Source organism: Panicum hallii, chromosome 8, assembly GCF_002211085.1.
Source record: "Panicum hallii strain FIL2 chromosome 8, PHallii_v3.1, whole genome shotgun sequence".
Taxonomy (NCBI): domain Eukaryota; kingdom Viridiplantae; phylum Streptophyta; class Magnoliopsida; order Poales; family Poaceae; genus Panicum; species Panicum hallii.
In genome coordinates, this window is record NC_038049.1 from 30,298,065 (window position 1) to 30,321,518 (window position 23,454).

A 23,454-nucleotide genomic window follows, 5' to 3' on the forward strand; every position below is an offset into this window, starting at 1 on the left:
AATTAAACAATTGAAACCCTTTGTCATCAAGATTAGACCTACTGTACTCCTCACGGAGATCCCATTTGCCAGCTCTAGAGGTTTGACGAAAGGGAGTAGAGATCCATTTTTTGATAGAAGGAAAATGATTTCACCTAAAAGCTAAAAAAATTTTCACCAAATTCTTCTACATACCCAGCCAGTGTACCCACCGCATGGAGCACCCTCACACGCACAATTAAGGGAGAAAATTGATCCCACATATTTCTTTTCTTATGCACAAATAGGAAATAGAGTAGGATAAATAGAGAGGCATAAATTAAGCAGTATAAATTCTTTCCATACTAAATAAACATAGATATCCCTGTCAATCAATCAAGGTGCTAATTGCAACATCAAGACGCACACAATTAAGGGAGAAAATTGACCCCATATATTTCTTTCCTTATGCACAAATTCAACTTATTAATATTTATTTCCTTACTTATGAATCACTCATATGGACAAATAGAAATAGAGTAGTATAAATAGAGGCGCTAGTATAAATTTTTTCCATACTAAATCAAGATATCCCTATCAATCAATCAAGGGGCTAATTGCAGATGGCCTGATTGCCGTAGGAAGCCTTTTCCAAAAGCATGATGTCTCACCGCACTTATAAATCCATACACCCCTAGGGTTAATCATTCACCCCATTGCTGTTGTTGCCGCGCCAAAAAGATGCTATCATCTGATTTCTTATTCCAAGACAGCACCTCTCCACCGATCTAAAGGGCGCTAAAGTTGCGCCAAGCATCTGCTTTCACAAGAGCAATAGGACGTCGCATCCAACACTAAGGTCTGCCTCCTGCCCATGTTGTAACGTTTGTTGTGATAGCAGTTTTATGTTGTTGGTTAGGCAGGAGGTGCTGATGGCGTTGAAATCATGTCTTAGGTCACCGGCGTCCCACATCGTTCGCGTTTCCCTAGTCATCATCGCCGGCGTTCCCCGTTCTCCTTGCCCCTCCCTGCCCCGTTCGCCCCGCCCTCTCCGCTAAGCAGACGCAACGACGGCAGCCCCATTCCGAACGGAGGAGACATGGTGGTGGCTCCATCCCGAGTGGAGGAGATGCCTAGCACTGCACGGAGGGACCGCCGCAATGAATTACCCCCTCCCTGCTACCACTCTACCAGTCAGGTGCAGTCTCCTTCCTCTTCCTTCTCGTAGTAGATTTCATGTTGAGATTTTACATCCACCCACATCCCAATCCTGGGCGAGCCGATGGCCGCCACCTGCCCACCCCATCCCAGGTGGATGAGGCCGCATCGTTGGCAAAGAAGGCAGATGCGGTGATGGTGATCCACGCCCTCATGAAGCAGGAGGATCCTTTCTTTTCCTCCTTGGGCCCTCAATGGATTACTTAGTGTTTACGGCAAACTGACTCATTCTTTTCAAAAGGTGCTTTTCCGTTGATATCCTAAGTCTTTGTGAGTATAAGATGATTTTACAGATTTTCAAGCAGATTCTAGACATTTTATCTTTGCTTGGAAGCTTGGTTCTAGCATTATTTTTTGGTTGGTGCATTTGTCTTGTTTATATTAAGGTTTCTTGTTTATTATAGTTTGATGCAGTTAAATCATAAATATGTAAGATATGATTGGCCTTTTATCCCGTCCAAGAGATATTAGTATTACTTTTTCCATATGGACATTTGGATTTACACCGGAGTTATTTTTACTAGCAATCTTGCTGGATCTAATTGGGCTGGTCAGGGAAGGCAAAATGCCTGCTTCCATGGTCCACATTCCATTATGCGTGCATAATAGAATTCAATTAAGGGAATTGATAGCCTACTCTTGCTTTATGATCATGATTTTATTTTCATGATAACAAGAATGACCTCTTATATTGAAACAGTTTTGTTGATAGTTAGCCTTTCATGTGCAAATTTGCCGTATGGATTGATATTGTTAACTCTCCTTTTTTTATGTTTTAATGCTTGATTAGCTCAATGATAAGGCAACATTCCAAGCCAATAAAAGATGTAAATGTTGATGATCAGATTGGGGGCAAGATCGTGAATAGAAATTATAGCGCGAGAATAGATGATAAATATATTTTATGAGATAGATTGTAACAAGTTAATTAAATTCATGTAACCATGTAAAATAAATCTAAATTGCAATAGCATTATGTAACAAATTTGTTTTTCCTGTACCAACGTACGGGCATTTAGCTTTCCTTTAAATGTTTCTTTTTGAGAGAGGGTTACAATAGCATGTATGCAATAAATTGGATTCTTCTCCTTGCTATAAAGAGAAGAACCCCTGTAATGGTAGGGATACAAAATTAATGTTGCATTCCATTGGATTTGCTTGTTCTGGCCATATTTGAAATATTTGTTCTTTGATTGCTGATTACTCTTACAGTGGGGATGATCGATGTCTATGAATACATCAACAACTACGGGAACTTAATTAACACTATAATTAATGCTTGAATAATTATTATGTAATCATTAATAAAATTTGCTAATGTATATGTTGGTATATATGGGAGATATACATGGATCATGAATGTTTTTATTTATTTCAATTCAATGCTACAAAGTTTCTTTGTTACTGTTCATTGTATTAAGTATTTTAATATATGAATATAAAGTTTTTTACTAGATCTTTTAAAAATATGTGCTAAATTGTTGAATATAAATAATTATAGTATGGGTTAAGTTTTTTTATTATCGAATAATTTTAATCTATGTGATACTAAATTTTCAATTACTATATTCTTGTTTACGAAGTTTCTCTTAAAATATTAAATTTCTATTTAATAGGTTTTTAATACACGTGCCTGTGGCATGTGCGTCTCTACTAGTTCCTTAAAAAGAGTGATACAATTAACATGCTCATAGATTCTTATGGTGGAACTTGCTCATTAAAGTTTGAGTCCTTGGTTTGGTACTGGTGCTTTTATTTTTCTAGATTTATTCTAAAAATTAACGGTGCTATAATTTTTAGTGATAGGCAACTCACTCGTCGACAACAATGCGCCAATAATGATTTTATTTATCTCAAGATATGCTAGCCTAGTCTATCGGAAATGCTCAATGAGATAGAATTGCGAAGTGCCAGTGTCCGTGTGTGTTTAGAAAAAAAAAAGTCTTTCACCATTGTAATAAAAATGTGTACATGTTCTGCTATCCCGCTTGCTTGTTTATTGGTCCGGACTATACCGATTGCGACACAAGTGACGATGGGAAGCACGAAGTGCTAGAAACACTGGACCTGGTCCTAAAGAGAAAAGAAAACAAGCAGCAGCCCAGTATTTGCGTAAACAGTCGAACGTGCTGTGGAAATATACGGCTACTGGATTTAAGCATACGGGCATAAACAGCCGAACGTGCTGGGCTGAAACAGACGGGAACGACGAGTCGGCCCAAATGCCCGCGCGGGCTCCCTCAGTCGATGCCTGTTTTGTTTATCGCCTGAAGACTGAAGTGACGTGTAGCGGCGCCCTGCGTGGAATTGTCGCCGGGATGGGCGCATGCAGGCTCGATGGCTCGGCCAGGCACCTGCTGTGCCGCTGCTGATATGAGTGGCTTCTCGCCTCCTCTACGATCATGAACGGTCCTCGAGTGACATACTAACTACCTTACATTTGAACACCAGTACACCACACAATCAGTACTTATGTTGTTTCCGTACGATTGTTTCGTTGTTTTCTAAATTTTCGGTTATTTCAATTTCCTTTTGTTTCGGTTGGGTGTGTATCGTTATTTTCTGGTTGATTACATTTGCCCTTTCACTCAAATTTTTCTGTTGCGTGTTGGTTTACAAATTGGTCGATTTTGTTGTCTTGTTCACTCAATCTTTTTTCATCTGAAAAGCTGATATGTGGCGTGTTTTAATTTGCCCTGGAACCGAGTAAGACAAAAGTTAAAAGTCACTCGAATGCTGTATAGTCATTATCTAGATTTATCATGAAATATTATTTATACTGTACAACACCTTAGACCTGGTAAAATCAGGAAGGCTATAAATTTCACATCCATCATCTAAAGGAGGCCTCCCACTGTTGGGCTGTTTCGTTAATATATTCAGCCCAATAGCTATTGTTACGGTCCGCTTTGTTGTTCGGATTAGTTGGATACTTTAGTTTATTATTTCCAACGTAGACGCAAGAGCACCTGCTATATTTTCTCATGTCACGTGCTTGCTTGGTTAGCTGAGTCAATTGAGGTTGCATGCTACGCGGCCAACAACACTAACTTCGACGTGCCGCTGGCAAATACATCCTGACAAGTTCTGTCATATGATTATGTTTTACGACGAGCGCAGCTTGCATACTTTGCTATGCGCTGCCTATCGCTTTGTTTTTTTCTCTCTGCTTGTTCCATATTTTTTATTTTCTTCTCTTGTTCTTTTTTCTCTTTCCCAGTTCCTTCCATTCATTTTTATTTTCATTTCTTTTTCCTCATCTTTTGTATATGCTTATTTATTTATTCTCTCTTCCTTTATTTTCTGATTATGAACCTGATGTACATAATATTTATTTAAATTTATAATTTATTTTTTATAATTGATATCAACCATATTTATTTCTTATATAATTAAATATTAACAGATCTATACTTATCTTTTATTATAGTAGTATAAAATTATTTGTTCAAATTTTAAGAGCGAGCCATACTCAATGTATTCTAATCTATTTATACTGTAGACTTATAATTTGGTGTGCAGAATAATTTATTTTTTATATACTAACTTGTTTAGCACGTGTATATATGCTCAATTCAATATTTTTTCACGATGTAGCTGCATTTGTTCTTCATATAAAATTATTTATCTACATGTAACTAATTCATTCGCAACTCAAATTATTTGTTCGCTTTGTAGATTAAATTATTCCATAAGGTTGACCCATTTGTTCGCGATATTTATTTTTTATTATTTATCCTATACAATTAAATGCTCGCGATATGTAATATTTTGTTCGTGGTACATTATTATTTGTTCGTCATGTTTAATTTTTTATTCGTAAAAAATAATTATTTGTTCGTGTTCTTAAAATATTTGTTTCCAGTTTCTGAAATAAGTATTTAGTATTAAAACATACATTTAAAAAAATTATGCAAACATAGGCAAGTCGGGTCTTATTTTAAAGATCTTATCATAAGAAAGATAATAGTGTAATCCAAATTTAATCTGGATGCTCGGTTTAATAGTTATAATTTTTTTTAGTTTCGAATTTATACACATGTGTGTGACGTCAGCACTTTTGTCTGGGAATATGCACAGCAGTCAACCAATAATGGGCCGGCCCAAAAAATATCCGGAGACTACCACGCGCTTCAGGGGATGGTTCACGCGCCCAGGAAAAAACAGCAGGCGAGACCAAGTTAAAAAACCTACCAAAAATTTGTGAGCCCGACCTGAGCATGATACCGGGCCAAATATCTACGGCCCATGCTGGCCTGGTGCATGTATATGGTGGGCTTTTTTTGAGTTGGCCGTGTTTCAGATCAAATGTTGGAGCCCGCACCCGGCTCCATGGTGTAGTAGGATGTTGAATTCACCAATTTTTTTGAAAAAGATAAAAAATTAAATTTAAAAAAGAGTGCCGTTTTGGAAATTTTCGAAAAATGGGTACCTCCCGCCCGATCAACGGGCGGAAGGCGTGGGGCCAGAGACCTCCCGCCCATCCAACGGGCGGGAGGTTCCAAAACTTTTCTCAGGCCCCTCCCGAGGGTCTCTTCGCGAATAAGAAAAGTTTCTATTCGCGAAGAGGCTCCTAAGGCATTCCGCCCGCCCAACGGGCAGGAGGTGGCCACATTCTTATTTTTTGTTCGAATTTATATTTTACAAACTATTTAAAATTCATACTTTTTCAAATACAAGATTTATTCACCATATTCTTTTGTATACATATAAAATTTTAGTTCAATTTTACGAAGAAGATTATGGTATCTAAAACTCGTATGAAGATGGTTAAGCGATAACGTTTTGCAACATAGAATCCAAATATTACGATAGTACGATACATCAAGCCATTAAAAATAAAATAGTATCATATAAAAAACAGTTTAAATATACAGAGTCCACCGAATCAGGAGTGTCTACTCCGCCTGTTCCGGTCCTCGCGCTCTTTTGGTCCTCCCCCCTAGTCCTAGGCCGTCGGCGTATGTGTCCCTCCGAGTACGTGAGTGCATCTGGAGCACGATGAGGATGAGGCGGAGGAGGCGCCGGCGTGAACGGGTCATCCTAGGACTGTGGAGGTGGAGCGTCATACGTCTGGGAGGGGCCAATGATGTCTGGCCCGGCGCCGCCGCCTTCCAACTCCAACAAACTGACAGAGCCGCCGTCCCAGCCGTCCCAGTCCCGCACACCGAACAGACCACCGTGTGCAGGAGCTCCTATCGACCACGCATGCTGAGTATAGCCCTGAGAATACGGAGCAGCTGGCATCGAACCCGACGGGAGAGACGTTCCTGGAGCATAGGCGCCAAATGTCTGAGGCTTCATTTTTGCAGGAGGAGGCCCCATTGCCGTCCAGTGCATGACTATAAAAACAAACGCCATTAGTCGTGTAAATCAAAGTTGATCGAAATGGCAATTATAAAGGACTTACAGCTCGAACTGGCGGCAGTACCACTGGACGCTGCGTGCGGTGCTGCAGAGGTTGACAGGCCAGCTATGTACATGTGGGCGGACGCATGAGATGAACTGGAGGCCCCCACGTCGTCTATGCTGCAACACGTCAGTGCAGGTAACGCTCACGTCAAGTTGTCATGAATCCGACGAAAGCTCTCTTCGTACCGTGCGTCCGGTACACGTACTCCACGTTCAAACAACGTGATCTGAGATGCAGCTTTGACCTCCGCGTAGTTGATCAGATCGATCTGCATGAGTAATGGGAAGTAGAGTAATATTGTTATTGATTTTTTTAAAAAAAGATTTAATAATTGAAGTTGCGAAAGACGTACCGTGCCACGCTGCGCCTGATCACGGTACAAGGGATACGTGTCCGAGATGGTAGGCGGATGGTGATGCTCCGCATCATCAATACGTGAAAGAGTGACGTACGGACGTGTGCGAGTGAGGTACCAGCGGAGGTATGCGCCATAAGACGCCTCTGTGTGTGGCTGCGGCTCGTCCCACACATCGTCAGGTGCGTCTAGCCACCCTCCTACGTACTCCTGCAGCTTGACAACCAGTTGACTTCGTTGGCATGATATCCCCTGCTCGAATATCTGTTGCAAATATTTGGAGGACAACATTGTTTCATGATAACGGTTATATAATTAATAGAAAACGAGTTATCACAAACTTACTCGTGTACACTGCGCGGCACGGCCTGGAACGCTCGGGGTAGGAGAGGGAAGTGCTGTCGTCACCCGAACTGACTTATCACTCGCTCGACACAGTACGGCTCCATGACAATATCGAACACTAGGTTCGCCTTTGTGAGCCAGTATGCCTCGTCCCGCGTGCACAGGGAGGACAACCCGTGCGGCGCACATGTGTGGACAGCTGCAGCGGTGTATGGGGTCCAGATGACATCCTGTGGCCACAACCGATCAAATTCGTACATGAACTGCGGGTATGCTTTTTGGACCTGCCGATGTGCCCAGCTCATCTACAAAATTACACAACTGCGTCGGTACTTTGCATATACAGAAATGTCCAACAGTAAATTAAAGAGCTTACCCGTTGATCAGTCCGAAGCGAACCCATCGTGGGGCTATTCTCGTGCCACAGCCCATACATCTCGGGCGGATAAGGCTCCTCGCTGATTAGGGGGCGTGCTATGGCGAATCGCTCGTACGACCATAGCTGCAGCAGAAGTGGACAGCCTGTGATGATGGCGGTCCTCTCCGTCTTGAAACAAGCCTGGCAAAGGCCTCGGTACGTGGCAGCAAGCACTGCCAATCCCCAGCTCCACCCAGGTACCTCGCCCAACTCCGCATCCGCAATCGCGCGCGCGTACTGGATGAGAACCTTGTCCACATAGTTGCCGCTAGAGTTGCAGAAAAGAGCCCAGCCGAACAACCACAACAGATATGCCTCCAGGGCAGCGCGACACCTCGTACTGCCCAGCCAGAGGGTGAAGATCCTGAGCCTGAAATATATTTGTTCAATGCTTAGAGGTAGTCATATATGATTCAGTTAAATTAATTAAAAATAATTATACGTACCCTATATTGTATTACCCAACCCTTGGCGGGGCCGGGCACGTCAGGTACGTCCAAAAAATATGGCGGGTTCACTTGAGCAAACCACTCCTGAAGCTCCGCCGTCCAGGTATGTGGCACGGCAACCGGGCCAATAGCTTCACTTGCAATAGGAAGCCCGAGCAGGTATGACACGTCCTGCAACGTGGGGACCATCTCCCCGCACGGCAAGTGGAATGTGTGTGTCTCCAGACGCCACCTGTCCGCCAATGCCGCAAGTAGAGAGCGGTCGAGCTGCATCCGCTTCTTGGCGCCACCATCTCGTCCGTCGCCGGCCTGAAGCATACGTGCGAGTGGCAGCAAACCAGCCTCACGTAACCTATATATTTTGCATTATGGTTACAATTATCGTACAAGCAATACATTCATTCCGTATAAAAATACAAATTATCACCTGTCAAGCCAGCGGTCGTCTAGGTGCAACAACTCCTTTGCTACACGAGGGCAGAACTCGTGAAGCTGCTGCCCCTCCACCGCCGCCAGGTACGACCTGTGCCGTTCGTCGGTGTTCGTGTCAAGGAGCTCCGGTGTCTGCGCCATGTCTGCATGAAAAATTAAGTACGATACATTAAATCTAGTTGCATACTAAAATTACCCTTCTCCGTAATATATACTAAAAGTATCCTTCTCGGAAGACATATTTCTAAAAACTATTAAAAATACTAAAAACTATTCAAAATATAACTACGCTAAGAAATATTTCTAAAAACTATTCAAAATACTAAAAACTATTCAAAATATAACTACCCTAACAAATATTTCAAAAAATATTCAAAATACTAAAATCTATTCAAAATATAACTAACCTAAGAAATATTTCTAAAAACTATTGAAAATACTAAAAACTATTCAAAATATAACTACCCTAAGAAATATTTCTAAAAATAATTGAAAATACTAAAAACTATTCAAAATATAACTAGCCTAAGAAATATTTCCTAGTTTATAGTTATTTTCAAGTAATTATACGACTAGAACGAGAATATACCTCCAAACCGACGTGTGAACAGGGCTTCGCCGCTTCCTCTCCTCTCTTCCTCTCTCCCTTTCTTTTTTTCCTAATTTTTGCTGAATAAAATGGGAATTTGGGGGCAGGTGGGGGCTTATATAGTGGTAGAGAACCTCCCATCCGTTGGGCGGGCGGGATGCCCCTCGGGGGACCTCCCGCCCGTTGGGCGGGCTGGATGCCCCCGCGGCGCATCAGGGGCCTCTTCACGAATAAGAAATTATTCGCGAAGAGGCCCTCGGGAGGGGTCTAGAAAAATATTTGGCACCTCCCGCCCGTTGGATGGGCGGGAGGTGATCGGCCCCACGCCTCTCACCCGTTAGTCGGGCGGGAGCGGGAGGTACCCATTTTTCGAAATTCTCCAAATCGGCACCCCTTTCCAAATTTATTTTTTTAACTTTTTTTAAAAAAGTTCTCGAATTCACCCGGTTGGTCAAGTCAGGTTTTGGACTGGGCAGTGGGCACTGTTCGGGTGGGCCGAGTCGTGTTTGTCAGGTCGGGCAGCTAACGAACAGCGTTATTACAGTTTTAAGAGTTTACAAACTTTTTTTAGAAAATAAGTTATCCAAGTTTTTTTTGATGAAACAGGAGGGGAGAGCTCCCCTACTGGTTATATATTAAAAAAAGTAAACTGAGATGGAGAGTTAGTATCGAATGATAACTGGATTTAGATTCTCTTGTTGAAAAGGTATCTTGACTTCCCAACTTGGGAAAATTTTGCAGAGTCCATAGCTTGATTTACCGGCAAAAGAAATTTCTTGTTAAAAAATATTCAGCTGCAAAATAGCAACAATTGTTCCCCGTTAATTCAGTCTTAATTCTTGCTTTCGTTAACTGAACTCTAGGTACAGCTGAATATAGGTGAAAAAAATAAGAGAAATGAAAACACGTTAGCATCATCAGCATGTACGGTAACAAAACGACCATATGTACTCCCTCCGTCTCCGACTATAATTTATTTTGGGTTTTTTAGATACATAGTTTTTACTATGTATCTGGATATAATATATAGCTAGATGTATAATAAAATATATGTATATAGAAAAGTCAAAATGAATTGTAATTTGGGAGGAGGTGGTGTTTACCATTTACCTTATAAGAGATCTTGGAAAATACCAAGTAACAATAATATATGCACTCATTAATAGCCGAATCATGATATTAGTTGACACCAAATGCAGTGTATATATTATGCTATTATAAAGCAAGGGCAGTGCCGAACCAAGCGCCGGTAACATCGGTGCAGAGGTTATAGATAAAATAAACTATTATAACATGTAACTTTTTCTATTTATGAGTAATTATTTTTTGATATACTATTAGTTATAGATGAAAATGTTGGACTTTGATCAAGTCTAAGAGTTATTATAATTTGGGATGGAGGTAGTACTAGATTTAGACATATAATTACAGATTTGTATGACCTTTTAAAAAAACAGAATAGATATAATGACTATAATTATCCATAATGATTCAAGTCTACCGAATAAATGGCTGGATGCTTTTAGTTTTAGGAATTTTTAATATCTTTTTTGTCTCAACATGTCTCCTGACATTAATGTGGAGGCTCAGAAGAAATCCTCCAATTAGTAATTGCAAGAGGGAAGTAAGCTTCATAAATTTTAACAAATTATTACATGTAAAGAAGAAATTCCATTCTACTACCTTCACCAAATAATTTACTTTGTTCGCTTAACCCTCGAACAAAATTTAGAATACTCTCTTGAACTATTTTGGTTGCTCCAATCTACCACTAATGAGATTTCTCTTTTTTTTTCTTCGCATACAAGTTGAGTTCTAACTTCAAATTTTGCGAACTTATTTGTAACATGGTACCCATTGTTAGAAAAATATTTTAGAAATTTTCACAAGTACTTTTCATACAATTTTGTATCTCTAGGATATATTTTTTCTTAAATATTCCTAACCTATGAAATAACTATGCAAAATTCTTAATATAATTTTCTAAAATTTGAACTTAAAATTAAATATACACATGGAGAATAAAGATAAATCTCATAGGGGGTAAATTAGACTAACCGAAATAGTTCGAGGGGTAAATCGAGCCTAAGTTTGTTCGGTTTGACAGTTAAAATGAACTTTCGAGGGCAGTAAAATGGACCTTCTGCTAAAAGGAACAAAGTAAAATGGGTAATCTAAAAGGGAAGAGTAATATGTGCTCGGGTGTTTTACAGTATGTCCAGCACCCGATTTTTGCTGCTGCCGGTACGCCATGTGATTGGAGCCTCCATTCATCTTCTTCGACCACAGGCACGTCTCCGGCGACCTGGTTAGTATTTGGGGGGGGGGGGGGGGGGGCGGGTGAGGTTTGTCCAAGAGCAACGGCTACAGAGGGAGGTCATGGATGGCAGGTTTGTCCGGTGGCTGTGATGGTTGTGGTGGCTAGTTGGCACATGACGGTGGCACCGCCGGCCGGGCAATGGTGGACAACTGGTGATCCGTATCGGGGCGGGGCAGTGGTGAACGACGATGGGGCAAGTAGCGGCGGAAGGAGTAAGGGAGAGGTTGCCACGGGATATAGGGTCTCGCCGGAGTTTGACACTTGCGGCATCCGCCAACATCGAGCTCCGGCGAGAACCTTCCCAGCCATGGTGGCACGTGGGGCGGCGGTGGGGCTTGGGATTCCGTGAAGAAGATCAGCGTTTGTGTGACTGTATGTTGCTGCTCAAGGTAGAAGAAGCAGGATGGCCGTTGGACCTTCATCAGATGGCCCAGAAATCGAGTGCTATCCTCCCCTATCTAAGACACTTGAGTGTCCTGTTGACACAAAAAGGGAAAAGCTAACATGCGTTAGAAATATAGTTGTGTAGCGTATCCAATATTATCAAAATAAATTGCTAGAAATATAGTTGTGTGGCGTATCCAAAATTTCCATACTCAAACTTTTGTACAATCAATGAAATTTCGATAACTATCCTTCCTATCTTCCGGTAATGTGTTCCACAGTGTTAAGACTAAGGCTGATCTCAAATTTGATAAGAATATACACGAGTATCTTCAGCAGTCTCCCAATAAATATTTTCAAGTACAATGTTATTGGAATGCCCCAATACCACTTTCATAGATTATTGTGAAAGATAGTTTTACATTTCTCCAATAATCTTACCTCAATACAACTACCGTATTGGGTGAGATTCTTCTCTCCATTTATTTGAGGAGAATTGGGATGAAATATTAGGACAAATAAATTATTATTAGGGAAAGGAATATGTATTGAGACACTGTTTCAGCATATTATTGGGGAAAAGAAGGACCGCCGGAAATTTTAGAACCTTTAAATTTGTATCAAACAGACTTGAAATTATTGTAGCTAAATTTCTGAAATCAGATCTTGGTGAGTTGACTAGGGATCACTCCCCACCGCAGGTTATAATTGGGCAACTCAGGAGCGCCCTGAATGCCCCGTGCAAGTTTAAACGGCGATTCACCTAGAGAAAAAAGCGCGGGAGCCAGGCCCACCTCCCGGCATCCTCAATTAGGCACCTCTATCACGTCCCGTTCCCCAAACCTGGTGGCCGCCCGTCCGCAGCAATGGTCGGCGGCCTGTCACCGCCCCGGCGGACGCTGTCCATGGGGAGTGGCGCCATGGCGCGGCGCGCGGCCGCCGCCACCGCCACCGACAGCCCCAGGCCCGGGCTCTCCCGGTCCATGTACTCATCGTTCTTCCACGACGACACATTTTTCTTTCTCTTGTGCGATGGAACAACCTGATCGATTGAGATCTCTGCCATGAATGGATGGACGCATGCAGGACCATGGGCGGCGAGCGCACGGTGAAGCGGCTGCGACTGTCCCGGGCGCTGACGGTGCCGGAGAGCACCACCGTGCTGGAGGTGTGCCGGCGGATGGCCGCGCGCAGGGCCGACGCCGCGCTCCTTACCGACTCCAACGCGCTGCTCTGCGGCATCCTCACCGACAAGGTCTCCCCCCTGTTCTTCGTGCTCTTTATTAACTTCCTAGCTAATTTGCTTTGTAACCAACCATGGAGTGATCGGATCAAACGTGCCAATACGGCTACCCATGCGTGTAGGACATTGCAACGAGGGTGATCGCACGGGAGCTCAAGATCGACGACACGCCGGTGTGGAAGGTGATGACGCGGCACCCGATCTTCGTCCTCTCCGACACGCTCGCCGTCGAGGCGCTGCAGAAGATGGTCCAGGGCAAGTTCAGGCACCTGCCGGTGGTGGACAACGGCGAGGTGGTCGCCATGCTCGACATCGCCAAGTGCCTCTACGACGCCATCGCCAGGATGGAGAGGGTGACCGAGAAGGGGAAGGCGGCCATCGCCAACGTGCCCGATGGCGACGACAAGTTTTCCATTGTCGAGGCTTTCAAGGAGCAAATGTTCAGACCGTGCCTGTCCGCAATCGCCAGTACAGACTCAACGTTGGTTCGAACACCCCTTCCATGGACAATATACTGTTCATCATTTTCTGCAGATTATTAGTCAATCTAAAGACATCATCTCACATTTGTGAATTGAACTTGTGGATCTCGGGACAGAGTCGTCATGGTATCGCCTGGTGATTCGGTTCTCGCAGCGACCAAGAAGATGGTCGAAGCGCATGCGAGCTCAGCTGTGGTGGCTGTGGGGAACAAGGCTCAAGGCATCCTGACGTGAGTGCCTGCATTGCTCTCTTGTGTCCATGGAACTTGTCTGAATTTTCTTCCTTTTAATTTCGTACACTTTCTGGTTTCTAATCATGCTTGCCAGTTCAAGGGATATCTTGATGCGCGTTATCGCCAAGAATCTCTCTCCGGACTCGACTCCGGTTGAGAAGGTAAGTGCAATTGAATTTCATAAACCAACTAATTTCGCCTAAAAAGAAGGCCCAAAATACTGATTGAGCTTAAAAGGTCAAGGAATTTACTTGATGCAATAACTCTAGGTGATGACTCCTGATCCTGAATGCGCCACGGTTGACATGCCTATACTCGACGCGCTACGGACAATGCAGGAGCGCAAATTCTTGCATCTGCCTGTGATGGATAGAGGTACACCATCTCAGAAAAACAACATGTAGGTTGTGACCAGAGTCTCAAAAGATTTTTCTTTCCGTGTCAGACGGCTCCATCATTTCCATTCTTGATGTGATCGATATCACACATGCGGCAATCTCCATCGTAAGCTCTGTTCAGATCCCCAATTGATGGCATGCTCGGGTTGTGCGAGATCTCCAATTGATTGTCCAAGGTGCGACAGGTTGAGAGCAGTGGCGAAGGGAGCGACGACGCGGCGGCATCAATGATCCAGCGGTTCTGGGACTCCGCCATGGCCCTAGGGCCCCTGGACGACGAGACAGACACCCAGTCCCAGATGAGGTTTGCATGGACAAGTAGTCCTGAACTTTCTGAATCGAGCGATCACCGTGTCATGCAGTTTCCACATGCTTCTTTTCTCTCCATCTTTGTTGGCCTAATCAGTGAGGCGACGAGGTCCCAGATGATGTCTGAAGCCCACCACGAGTCCGTTGCCGGCAGCGAGGCGGTGTACCCCTCTGTGTTCTCGTTCAAGCTCCAGGACAGGCGAGGCCGGATGCACCGGTTCAGCTGTGGTACGCTAGCATACTGAACTTGCCGTTTTCAGTACAGTAACGCAGCTTCTGTTCGGCAAACTTTGAGCACTGTAGCATTTCCGACAAAGTGAATCTTCTCTCCTTCAGAGGTCCAGAGCTTGACGCCGCTGGTGACCTGCATCCTCCGGCGGCTCGGCGCCGACATCGACCCTGACCGCCTGCCACAAATTCTGGTACATCATCGTCCCGGCCGGCAAAGAAACACAACATACAGTCTTGTTGATCGATGCTATGTATAGAAGCAAGTGATCCATAAGTTCCCAAAAAAACATGCAATTGCTGCTGTGGATGCAGTACGAAGACGAGGACGGGGACAAGGTGGTGCTCGCGTCGGACGACGACCTCGCCGCCGCGGTGGACCACGCGAGGCTGGCCGGATGGAAGGCACGCACGCGCAGCGCCTTCTCAGCCGATGCGTCTGTTGGGTCTCTGACGACGGTCTGTCCTGAATTTTGCAGGGCCTGAGGCTGTTCCTGGACTACTCCGGCACCACCGGGCGTAGGAAAGCTGTGGCCTCCGGTGGCGCCATGGCGGTGGGCATGTCGAGCCGGGACGCGTGGGCGGCGGCGTACAGCGGTGTGGCTGCCGGGGCTGCCCTCGTCACCGGGATCGGCGTGATGGCGTATCTCCGAAGATCTGGATAGGTAGTAATATGATACCACGTGATCAAGTTTTAATTTGCTCCTGTCTTGAGATCGTCGTTAGGCTGTAGCATCGACTGCCTAACACGCGTGGACAAATTCGAAAGTCTTGAGCGTGAATTGAAAAGAAATTCGAAACGTGGACAAATTCAAGTGCATTTTATCCTGAAGCAACTTTAAGACCAATTCAACCAAACTTAGAGCACGAATTCAGAAGTCACAATCTTGTTTATTTCTAGAAACAGGCATGATGCATGCATGCCACCACATCTTTTTTTTTTTGCGTCCGATTTGACTGGTAAAGCACCAGATCATTTCAACAACTACTCCATCAACTTGGACGGCAAGGATATATACATCCAAAAAAATAATGTACACATCACCTGGTTGACTGATTCAACCGATTAGACGACACGATGTTCTCCATGTTTGGTGCTAGTAAACAAATCCATAGTCAATTGGAAGATGAAGACCAACTCCAACAATCCTTATAATGTCAAAACCTAGCGCACTAATCCAAAGTACAGTAGTTCATAGTTTAACCACATGTGAGATAACAATTTGCCAAGCTATCCACCTATCCGGATCCGTATCTTGGTTCAAATGAAGGTGTAGGTTCGTTTCAATATGCCAATTTAGAAGGTACCGCAAAATGGTAATTTGGTATCAAATTTTTGTACACAAGATCTCGATAATCGATATATGAAGCTATAATTTTGGTACTTCTCTGTACCTTTTCACGCAGCATAAAAAACCCCATCTATTAAAAGCGAAAAGAATTGTCTTACCGTTAAACAATTGATGGACCGAAAAAAATCTCTCGGGGTCAAAGAAATAATTCTCTTATACCATTAAATAAATCTGGAGCCGATATCCTAGCTACTCCGCTCAAGTAGGTGCGAGGCACTTGATTCTAATTTTGTACTCATAAAACATCATTCTCGCATTCAAGGATATTCACATTCCTTATCATATTTGCGCTCACACTATGGCGACTACATCTAGGAATATATGACCAGGTCAGTTGCATGCATCATTCATTGCATATATTCTCCTGGCCTTTTGAGCAACCTCAAATAAACTTTGATTTGGATGGTGACCAATCCTTCGAGGTCAATACCAACCCCACCAATCCTTGAGCATCAAGAAATCAAACGCAGCAATAAATGAAAATGAAGGACAGGAGAAAGATAACAAAGAGCAGAAGCACCAAAACTTTTCCAATCAAGAGTTCCAAGACTGCAACGACAACAACTCACCGGCAGGCTGCTGTTGATCTTCTGCTTGAGGCAGGCAAGGAGGAATAGCAAGGCCACCAATAACTAATTAATACTCCAGGTACGAATACTCCATGGAAAGTGGCAACCTGAAACTGTGGATTGTTTTCTTTTTTCACTCTTAATATGGGTGTTTGCCATCATATCAAAAAGATTGTCTCTTGATTTTGCCACTAAAACTTTGTGTTACACCTTGCGTTTGTTCCCATTTTTCTTTCCATTTTCATCCTCTATGTCCGCTGAGGAGTGTTGCTTGATGTTTTGACCATTGTTTGGCTTCGGTTTTAAGCCAGGCAAAAATACCACTTATTCAAACTTATAGCGTGCTTCCTCCTCATCTTGTTGCTCTGGAGTCTGGACACCATCCATAAGAGGAGGTAGGGTATAACAAAACGAAGAGAAATATGGGTGACCCAATAATTAGATAAGGGCATTTGGTGACATCAATTATTTCGCAAGTCTAAAAGTGGCAAGAGCAAAATGTATTGGAGACTTCCGGTGGTGAAAATGTAAGCTAAGTTTATTTGTTAACACCAGGGAAGATGGAGATAGCGACGGGTGCGATGAGTTCCCTCCTCGTCAAGCTGGCTGAACTGCTAACTGATGAATACAAGTTGCAGACAAGCCTAAGGGGTGAGATCATGTTTCTGAAAGCCGAGCTTGAGAGCATGGAAGCTGCCCTCGAGAGGGTGTCAGAGGCTCCTGTAATTGAAAACCAGGTTAATATATGGGCAAATGAGGTGAGAGAGCTGTCCTATGACATCGAGGATAGTATTGATAAATTCATGGTGCGCATTGACACCCATCCATCAGCCACACCACAGGGATTCAAAGGGTTCATTAGTAGGAGCTTGAGATTGTTGACAGCTGCCAGGACTCAGCATCAGATTGCAATGGAAATTGGAGATATGAAGACCCTTGTCAAGGAGGTGGCTGAGCGCCGCAATAGGTACAAGGTTGACACTGTTGTCATCCCACCTTCTTTAGCAACAAACATCGACCCTCGTTTGCATGGTATCTATGAAGAATCAGCAAAACTCGTTGCGATCAGTGGCCCAAGAGAGGAACTAGCTGAGTTGCTCGTGCAAGAGGGCACATCCAAGCAACTGAAAGTGGTATCCATTGTCGGAGTTGGTGGTTTGGGTAAGACAACTCTTGCTAATGTGATGTACCAACAGTTGAAGGGACAATTCGAATGCAATGCTTTTGTGCCAGTGTCCCTCAAACCTGATATGAAGAGAATTCTAGGCAGCGTACTCCGTCAAGTTAGCGAGCAAAGTTATATGAGCATTGAAACATGGGATGTTGTTGAACTCATCAACAAAATCAGACAAGTTCTTGAGAATAAGAGGTAACTCATATATGCTCACTTTAGACTTGCATTCTGTCTCTTCATATTATTCCAGATTGATTTTTTTTGTAATTTGAACTTGGAATAATAAATTTTGCAAAAGTACTTCAGATTTCACAAAAAAGGAAATTGCAAGCATATTACTTCATTAGTTGCTTTTGCAAGGCTGGAATGTTCATTCCATGTTACAACCTATTCTTTCTAAAGAAAAATTGGATCTACTCATATTGCTAACATCTTACATAAAAGCACAGGTACTTCATTATAATTGATGATATCTGGGATGAATCAGCTTGGAATTTGATCAAAGATGCGCTCATTGATAGCAACTGTGGTAGCAGAGTGATCACAACAACTCGTATAGCTGGGGTTGCTGCAGCATGCTGCTGTTTTACTGGTGGTACAATCTATAAGCTAAAACCTCTTTCTCATATTGACTCGAAGAAGTTGTTCTACAAAAGAATATTTGGCGACAAAGATAGTTGCCATCCAGAACTGAAAGAAATATCAGAGAAAATTTTGAGAAAATGTTATGGAGTGCCATTAGCCATCATCACTATAGCTAGTCTTCTGGCCAATAAACCAAAGAACATAAATCAGTGGAATAGTGTGCATAGTTCTATCGGTTCTGGAACTGAAAAGTTCCCTGGTATGAAGAACATGCGCCAAATATTATCTATCAGTTATTATGATTTACCTTCCCATCTAAAACCTTGTTTGCTGTATCTAAGTGTTTATCCAGAGGATCACACTATTTTGAGGGATCAGTTGATACGAAGATGGATAGCTGAAGGCTTTATCCGTGGCAATGATGTTGAAACTTCAAATAATCTCGGGCACCATTACTTCAATGAGCTCATAAACAGAAGCATGATTCAACCTGAGCATGTTGATGGTCGTGGCATGGTTGGAGCTTGCCGTGTGCATGACATGGTGCTTGATCTCATCATATCATTATCAATCAAAGAAAATTTCGCCATTACATCACATCATCACCAACATACACATCTTCCAAAGACGATTCGCAGATTTTCCCTCAATAGTAGTGATGAAGAGAACGCCAGAGGAGAGGTGGCCTTGAGTTTGTCCCATGTGAGATCACTTATTGTCTTCCCTGGAGCTACTAACTTGATGCCTTCTCTTTCAAGCTTTCAAGTTTTGCGAGTATTGGACTTAGAAGGTTGTCGTGACCTGCAAAACCATCACATTAGTAATGTTGGGAGTTTATTTCATTTAAGATATCTAGGACTGAGGGATACAAATATTACCAGCCTCCCAAAAGAAATAGGGAATCTAAATTATTTGCACACCCTAGACATGAAGCAAACAAGCATAAGTTATCTGCCATCAACAGTTGTTGGGCTGAAACAACTGATGCGCCTATATATTGAACCATCAGTGATTCTGCCAGATGGGATAGGGAACATGGTGTCTCTACAATTTCTGTCATCCGTTTGTGTCAACAGATCTGCAAACTTTGCAAAAGAACTAGGCAGGCTATCGGAATTGAGAACGCTCCACATTTCATTTATTAACACATGGCATGAGAGCCACAAGCATTGTTTCGTTGATTCTTTATGCAACCTGAAGCAAATCCAGGAACTGCACATTGATTCTACAGGAATGTCCACTGAGATCATTGTGGATTTAGCATGGGTTCCTCAGTATCTCAAAAATTTCTCAGGAAGTATGCCTAGATTGCCAAGGTGGATGAACCCCATGCTATCAGATCTGACAACTATGACCATGACACTGAAAATACTACGACAGGAAGATATCCAAAATCTTGGAGGCTTACCATTTCTGCAATTCCTTTGTGTTACTGTGTTAACAACTTATTCTGCTGAAGAAAAGACCATTGTTAGCACTCATGGAGCAAAGTTCCAGTCTCTATCTGAATTTCACTTTCACAATGATAGCATGGGGCTATTTTTCGCACAGGGAGCTATGCCAAAGCTTGAAATCCTTGAGGTCACATTCAAAGTGCAGGAGAGAAAGGATGCATATGGTGATTTTGATCTTGGCTTGGAGAATCTCTCTTCCATTAAGCTGGTCATCATTAGGATTAGCTGTACAGATTCGACCGTTTATGAGGTGTATGATGCTGATTCTGCCATGAGGAAGGCAGCTGGTTTGAATCTCAACCATCCTAAGCTTGAGGTGATAAGGTATTATGAAGATGAAATGGTAGAAGACGAACTCCAATGCAATAAGAAAATATTGAAGGATGATGATGATGAGGTAATGCTTAATTAATACTTCCGTCTCAAAACTATTTGATTTTCATCCATTTCTATAACCTCTTTGATTTTCATCCATTTCTATAACCTCTTTTCTACGACTGGTACAGTTAATATCTGTTAGAGAGTTTTAGCTTAGTATTTTTCTTTTCATACCTAATACGTTATTATTTTGCACTAATAAGGTGACGAGAAGTTACTATTGTTGCTAAGCATATTAACTTCGAAATTCTTGCCCAGATTAAATGCCTAGAATTCAGTATGCCAAAATCATTGTAAAATGATTGTAATTTCCAAAATCATACCCAGTTGTAAGATATTTGGGGTAGTTCTGAAATAAATATATGTTACTGTCAAAACTTGATTGTTAATTCTAATGAAGTTCTGGAACAAAAACAAATTACTTGTATCCTAAGTCCCGCAAATGTGATCTGCGAGGACCTGTCTGGGGGGCTTACATTGGCTTTGGTTGCACCTTTTTTTTCTCTCAAATCAAGGTACCTAGTATAAACCCGTTTTGTAACTAAGGCTAAAATGAACTAGAAGGCAGGTGAAACCAGTGTTTTAGTTTCACAGGTCATTTTGGGAGAAGCTTTCTCAAACGGCCCCTAATACATATTCGGTCCTTGTGCTAAAGTCATGATCATGCATATTTAGAGTTTAAACTGCAGCCTCCCGGCCAAAAGCACAAAGATAATTTGCAACTCCCATGAAAATTTTCAGCCAGTTCCATATTGTGGAAGGTTAAATGGTTCCATCCGATGGTTACATGTATAGGGAGAGCACAATGTCTTTTTTAATAACACCAATATATGTGAAAAACTTAGGTTTTTTATTCCACTAATTTTGGCACCTTCTATATAATTCAGGTTGTTCAAAGGAGGGGGCCATGGGGTGGAGATGGAGGGAGAACTCACGACATCACTGTGGCACCCCAAAGTCTAAAGAGTGTGAAAGTTTGTAGTGCTGTTGTGGTGGATGCACTTGGTTTTTCTTACCTTGACAGAAATGGGAGGGAACACAACACACCACTTTGGGGTGGTGTTGGTGGAAGTATCCGCACGGTGAGGGCATAGTCCTTGAATTTTCCCTTTTTCTCTAGAGTATTACTTTGCACTATTAACCAAGGCAAGTGTGCAGCATGCGTACATCTTTCTTGATTGAATCATCATAGTTCAAAGTAGAACGCAATCCAGGCACTGTTTAGAAAACAAAAAATCCACAAGAACCCCTAGAAATTCCGGTGTCCCAACAAGGACCTTGTGGTTGATCATCATGGTCTATGACTTTTTGACCAATAGAAATGCTCATCTCTGGAACACAAAAAGACGCTTGATTATTCTGTTTTCTCCCCATTTGCAGATTAATCTTGATCCTTCGGAGTTTGTGAAGGAGGTCTCCGGAACGTACGGTCCATTCTCTGATCTTCCCAAGAATAATGTTATTACGTCACTTACCCTGGTGACCAATTTATACAGTTATGGACCTTTCGGACAACCATCAGGAACCCCCTTTCATACTCGAGTGGACAAAACCGGCAGCATTGTTGGCTTCTTTGGGCGCTCTGGGGCATATCTTGATGCAATTGGTGTTTATGTTCGACCTTCTGGATCGTAGCTTCAAGCTACTGCTTGCTTGTATTGATCTTTGGCAAACCGATGCTCCTCCAGCACAATCTCTAGTTGTTGCTCTCTAGCTCCAAAGTGTGGCACACCATGCATACACGTTCTAGTCTGCCCTTCATAGCAAGAGCTCCCAAAACCTTGCATAATATGTTCCTCTGAACAAACCTGCATCATGTTTATATCACTCTTCAGTTAGTGAATAATTGAGCATCATGTTTATTTTGCCTACATAGTAGGAAGTCCAAGGTTTCTGAGGATTTGGTACAGATATACAAATTTATTTGCTTTATTGAGCTACTATGTTTTTGTCTTTTTTTCGTCTGCCCCCTTTATCTATTATTTATTCTCTCCTCTTATCTTTTACACGAGTTGGTGCAAGTACACAATTTTCTAGTCGGACACCAGAGTTGACTATGTAGATACGAGACGACCTGTTCCAAGGATATTACCAAAGGCACTAGTAAATTTAATTATCACCCAGCTAGCCAAACAACTTCATAATAACTGACTATGATTGACAAAGAAATCGTTTTCAAGGTGAATTAAAATAACTTCAATGGATAATTAGTATCTAGAGCCCGACCATATTGGGCCTTAGATGTCGCCCTGTTCACCGTTTCAGCAAAACCGGCCCGTACCGAACCTAGATGGACCCGTCGTCCCGGTCTCTAGCGCGGGTTGGAGCCGGACCAATGTGGACCCACATGCATGAAGCGGTGGTCTGCTGGTTTGCTGTTTCAACCCGTGAAAACCACCGAGGCCGCCGAAGCCAAACGCTAGGCATCGAAAGAAAAAAAGGGCCGGCTGCAGAGATGGGGCGGCGGCCGGCGGCTGTGATGAAGATGCCGCGCGATGGCCTTGCTCGAGGCCTCGAGGTAGAGGCTGCGCTCGCAGCCAAGGAGCGTGGGGACTGAAGGAGGCTGTTGCCTCCATGGATGGGTCCTTCAACATGGATGTGGACTCGCCGCTGCATCTCCCCCACAGAGCTTGGTGGCAATGTGTTGACATGAAGATATGTCTTACACAGAACACGCACTGTGTGCCCTCAACGTCGAGCGCGATGCGCAAGGCATGTCGCCAAAGGTCTTGAATCCGAAGAACGCCGTGCCCAGGAGGGATCCCGTCAAGGCGTGGCGGTCAATGGAGTGCCCTAGGCTCAGCAGACCAGTTAGGGTGTCGTAGATCGCCGTCGAGATGAAGAACGAACAGAAACTATGGTTGGAAAAGTAAGGGCAAAGAGAAAAAAGGAGTAATTTTGTTCGATAGATTCGATTGTGGTTTTTTCGATAGGCCTACACCCCTCAACTATATATGGGGCGGCATTGATTTGTTCAACAACTAAGGGCGCACCAAAGAGTCCCAAACCAACAAAACACGGGCTAAGGAAAGCCTAAATCCGAGTATCTCTCGAGAACTCGTCGAAATCTGCAAATTCGGACACTGACCACCTCATTCGGTGATGCCAATAACCAATGACCGAATCAATTTGTTCTCCTTAGCTCGGCTCAACTTCGGCTCAGATTCG

At 43.1% G+C, this 23,454-nt stretch overlaps 2 protein-coding genes across 3 annotated transcripts; both read left to right on the top strand.

Moving 5' to 3' along the window:
- The first annotated feature begins 12,975 nt into the window (after positions 1 to 12,975).
- On the top strand, positions 12,976 to 15,439 carry LOC112903223 (CBS domain-containing protein CBSCBSPB5-like). Its single transcript, XM_025972455.1, has 11 exons — positions 12,976 to 13,136; positions 13,247 to 13,605; positions 13,723 to 13,836; positions 13,934 to 14,000; positions 14,109 to 14,214; positions 14,285 to 14,343; positions 14,423 to 14,541; positions 14,656 to 14,774; positions 14,883 to 14,968; positions 15,090 to 15,179; positions 15,254 to 15,439. The coding sequence occupies exons 1-11, from the start codon at positions 13,062 to 13,064 to the stop codon at positions 15,437 to 15,439; spliced, it is 1,380 nt and encodes a 459-aa protein (XP_025828240.1). The 5' UTR covers positions 12,976 to 13,061.
- A 1,201-nt stretch (positions 15,440 to 16,640) lies between these two features.
- Positions 16,641 to 22,191, top strand: LOC112902989 (putative disease resistance RPP13-like protein 3). Of its 2 annotated transcripts, XM_025972194.1 has the most exons (6): positions 16,641 to 16,774; positions 17,251 to 18,064; positions 18,319 to 20,305; positions 21,174 to 21,368; positions 21,667 to 21,710; positions 21,783 to 22,191. In XM_025972194.1, the coding sequence occupies exons 2-6, from the start codon at positions 17,256 to 17,258 to the stop codon at positions 21,919 to 21,921; spliced, it is 3,174 nt and encodes a 1,057-aa protein (XP_025827979.1). In that variant the 5' UTR covers positions 16,641 to 16,774; positions 17,251 to 17,255; the 3' UTR covers positions 21,922 to 22,191. The 2 variants fall into 2 exon arrangements, with proteins under 2 accessions (XP_025827979.1, XP_025827978.1); XM_025972193.1 differs by having other exon boundaries at positions 21,667 to 22,191.
- Positions 22,192 to 23,454: the final 1,263 nt, after the last annotated feature.

Excerpts from the sequence above, each read along its gene's own strand:
- LOC112903223 (XM_025972455.1), top strand. The coding sequence starts at position 13,062 with ATGGCCGCGCGCAGGGCCGACGCCGCGCTCCTTACCGACTCCAACGCG. Across the intron at positions 14,775-14,882 it reads GATGCACCGGTTCAGCTGTG|AGGTCCAGAGCTTGACGCCG; the intron begins GTACGCTAGCAT and ends TCTCTCCTTCAG. Across the intron at positions 15,180-15,253 it reads CGAGGCTGGCCGGATGGAAG|GGCCTGAGGCTGTTCCTGGA; the intron begins GCACGCACGCGC and ends TGAATTTTGCAG.
- LOC112902989 (XM_025972193.1), top strand. The coding sequence starts at position 17,256 with ATGGAGATAGCGACGGGTGCGATGAGTTCCCTCCTCGTCAAGCTGGCT. Across the intron at positions 18,065-18,318 it reads CAAGTTCTTGAGAATAAGAG|GTACTTCATTATAATTGATG; the intron begins GTAACTCATATA and ends ATAAAAGCACAG. Across the intron at positions 21,369-21,666 it reads TTGGTGGAAGTATCCGCACG|ATTAATCTTGATCCTTCGGA; the intron begins GTGAGGGCATAG and ends CCCCATTTGCAG.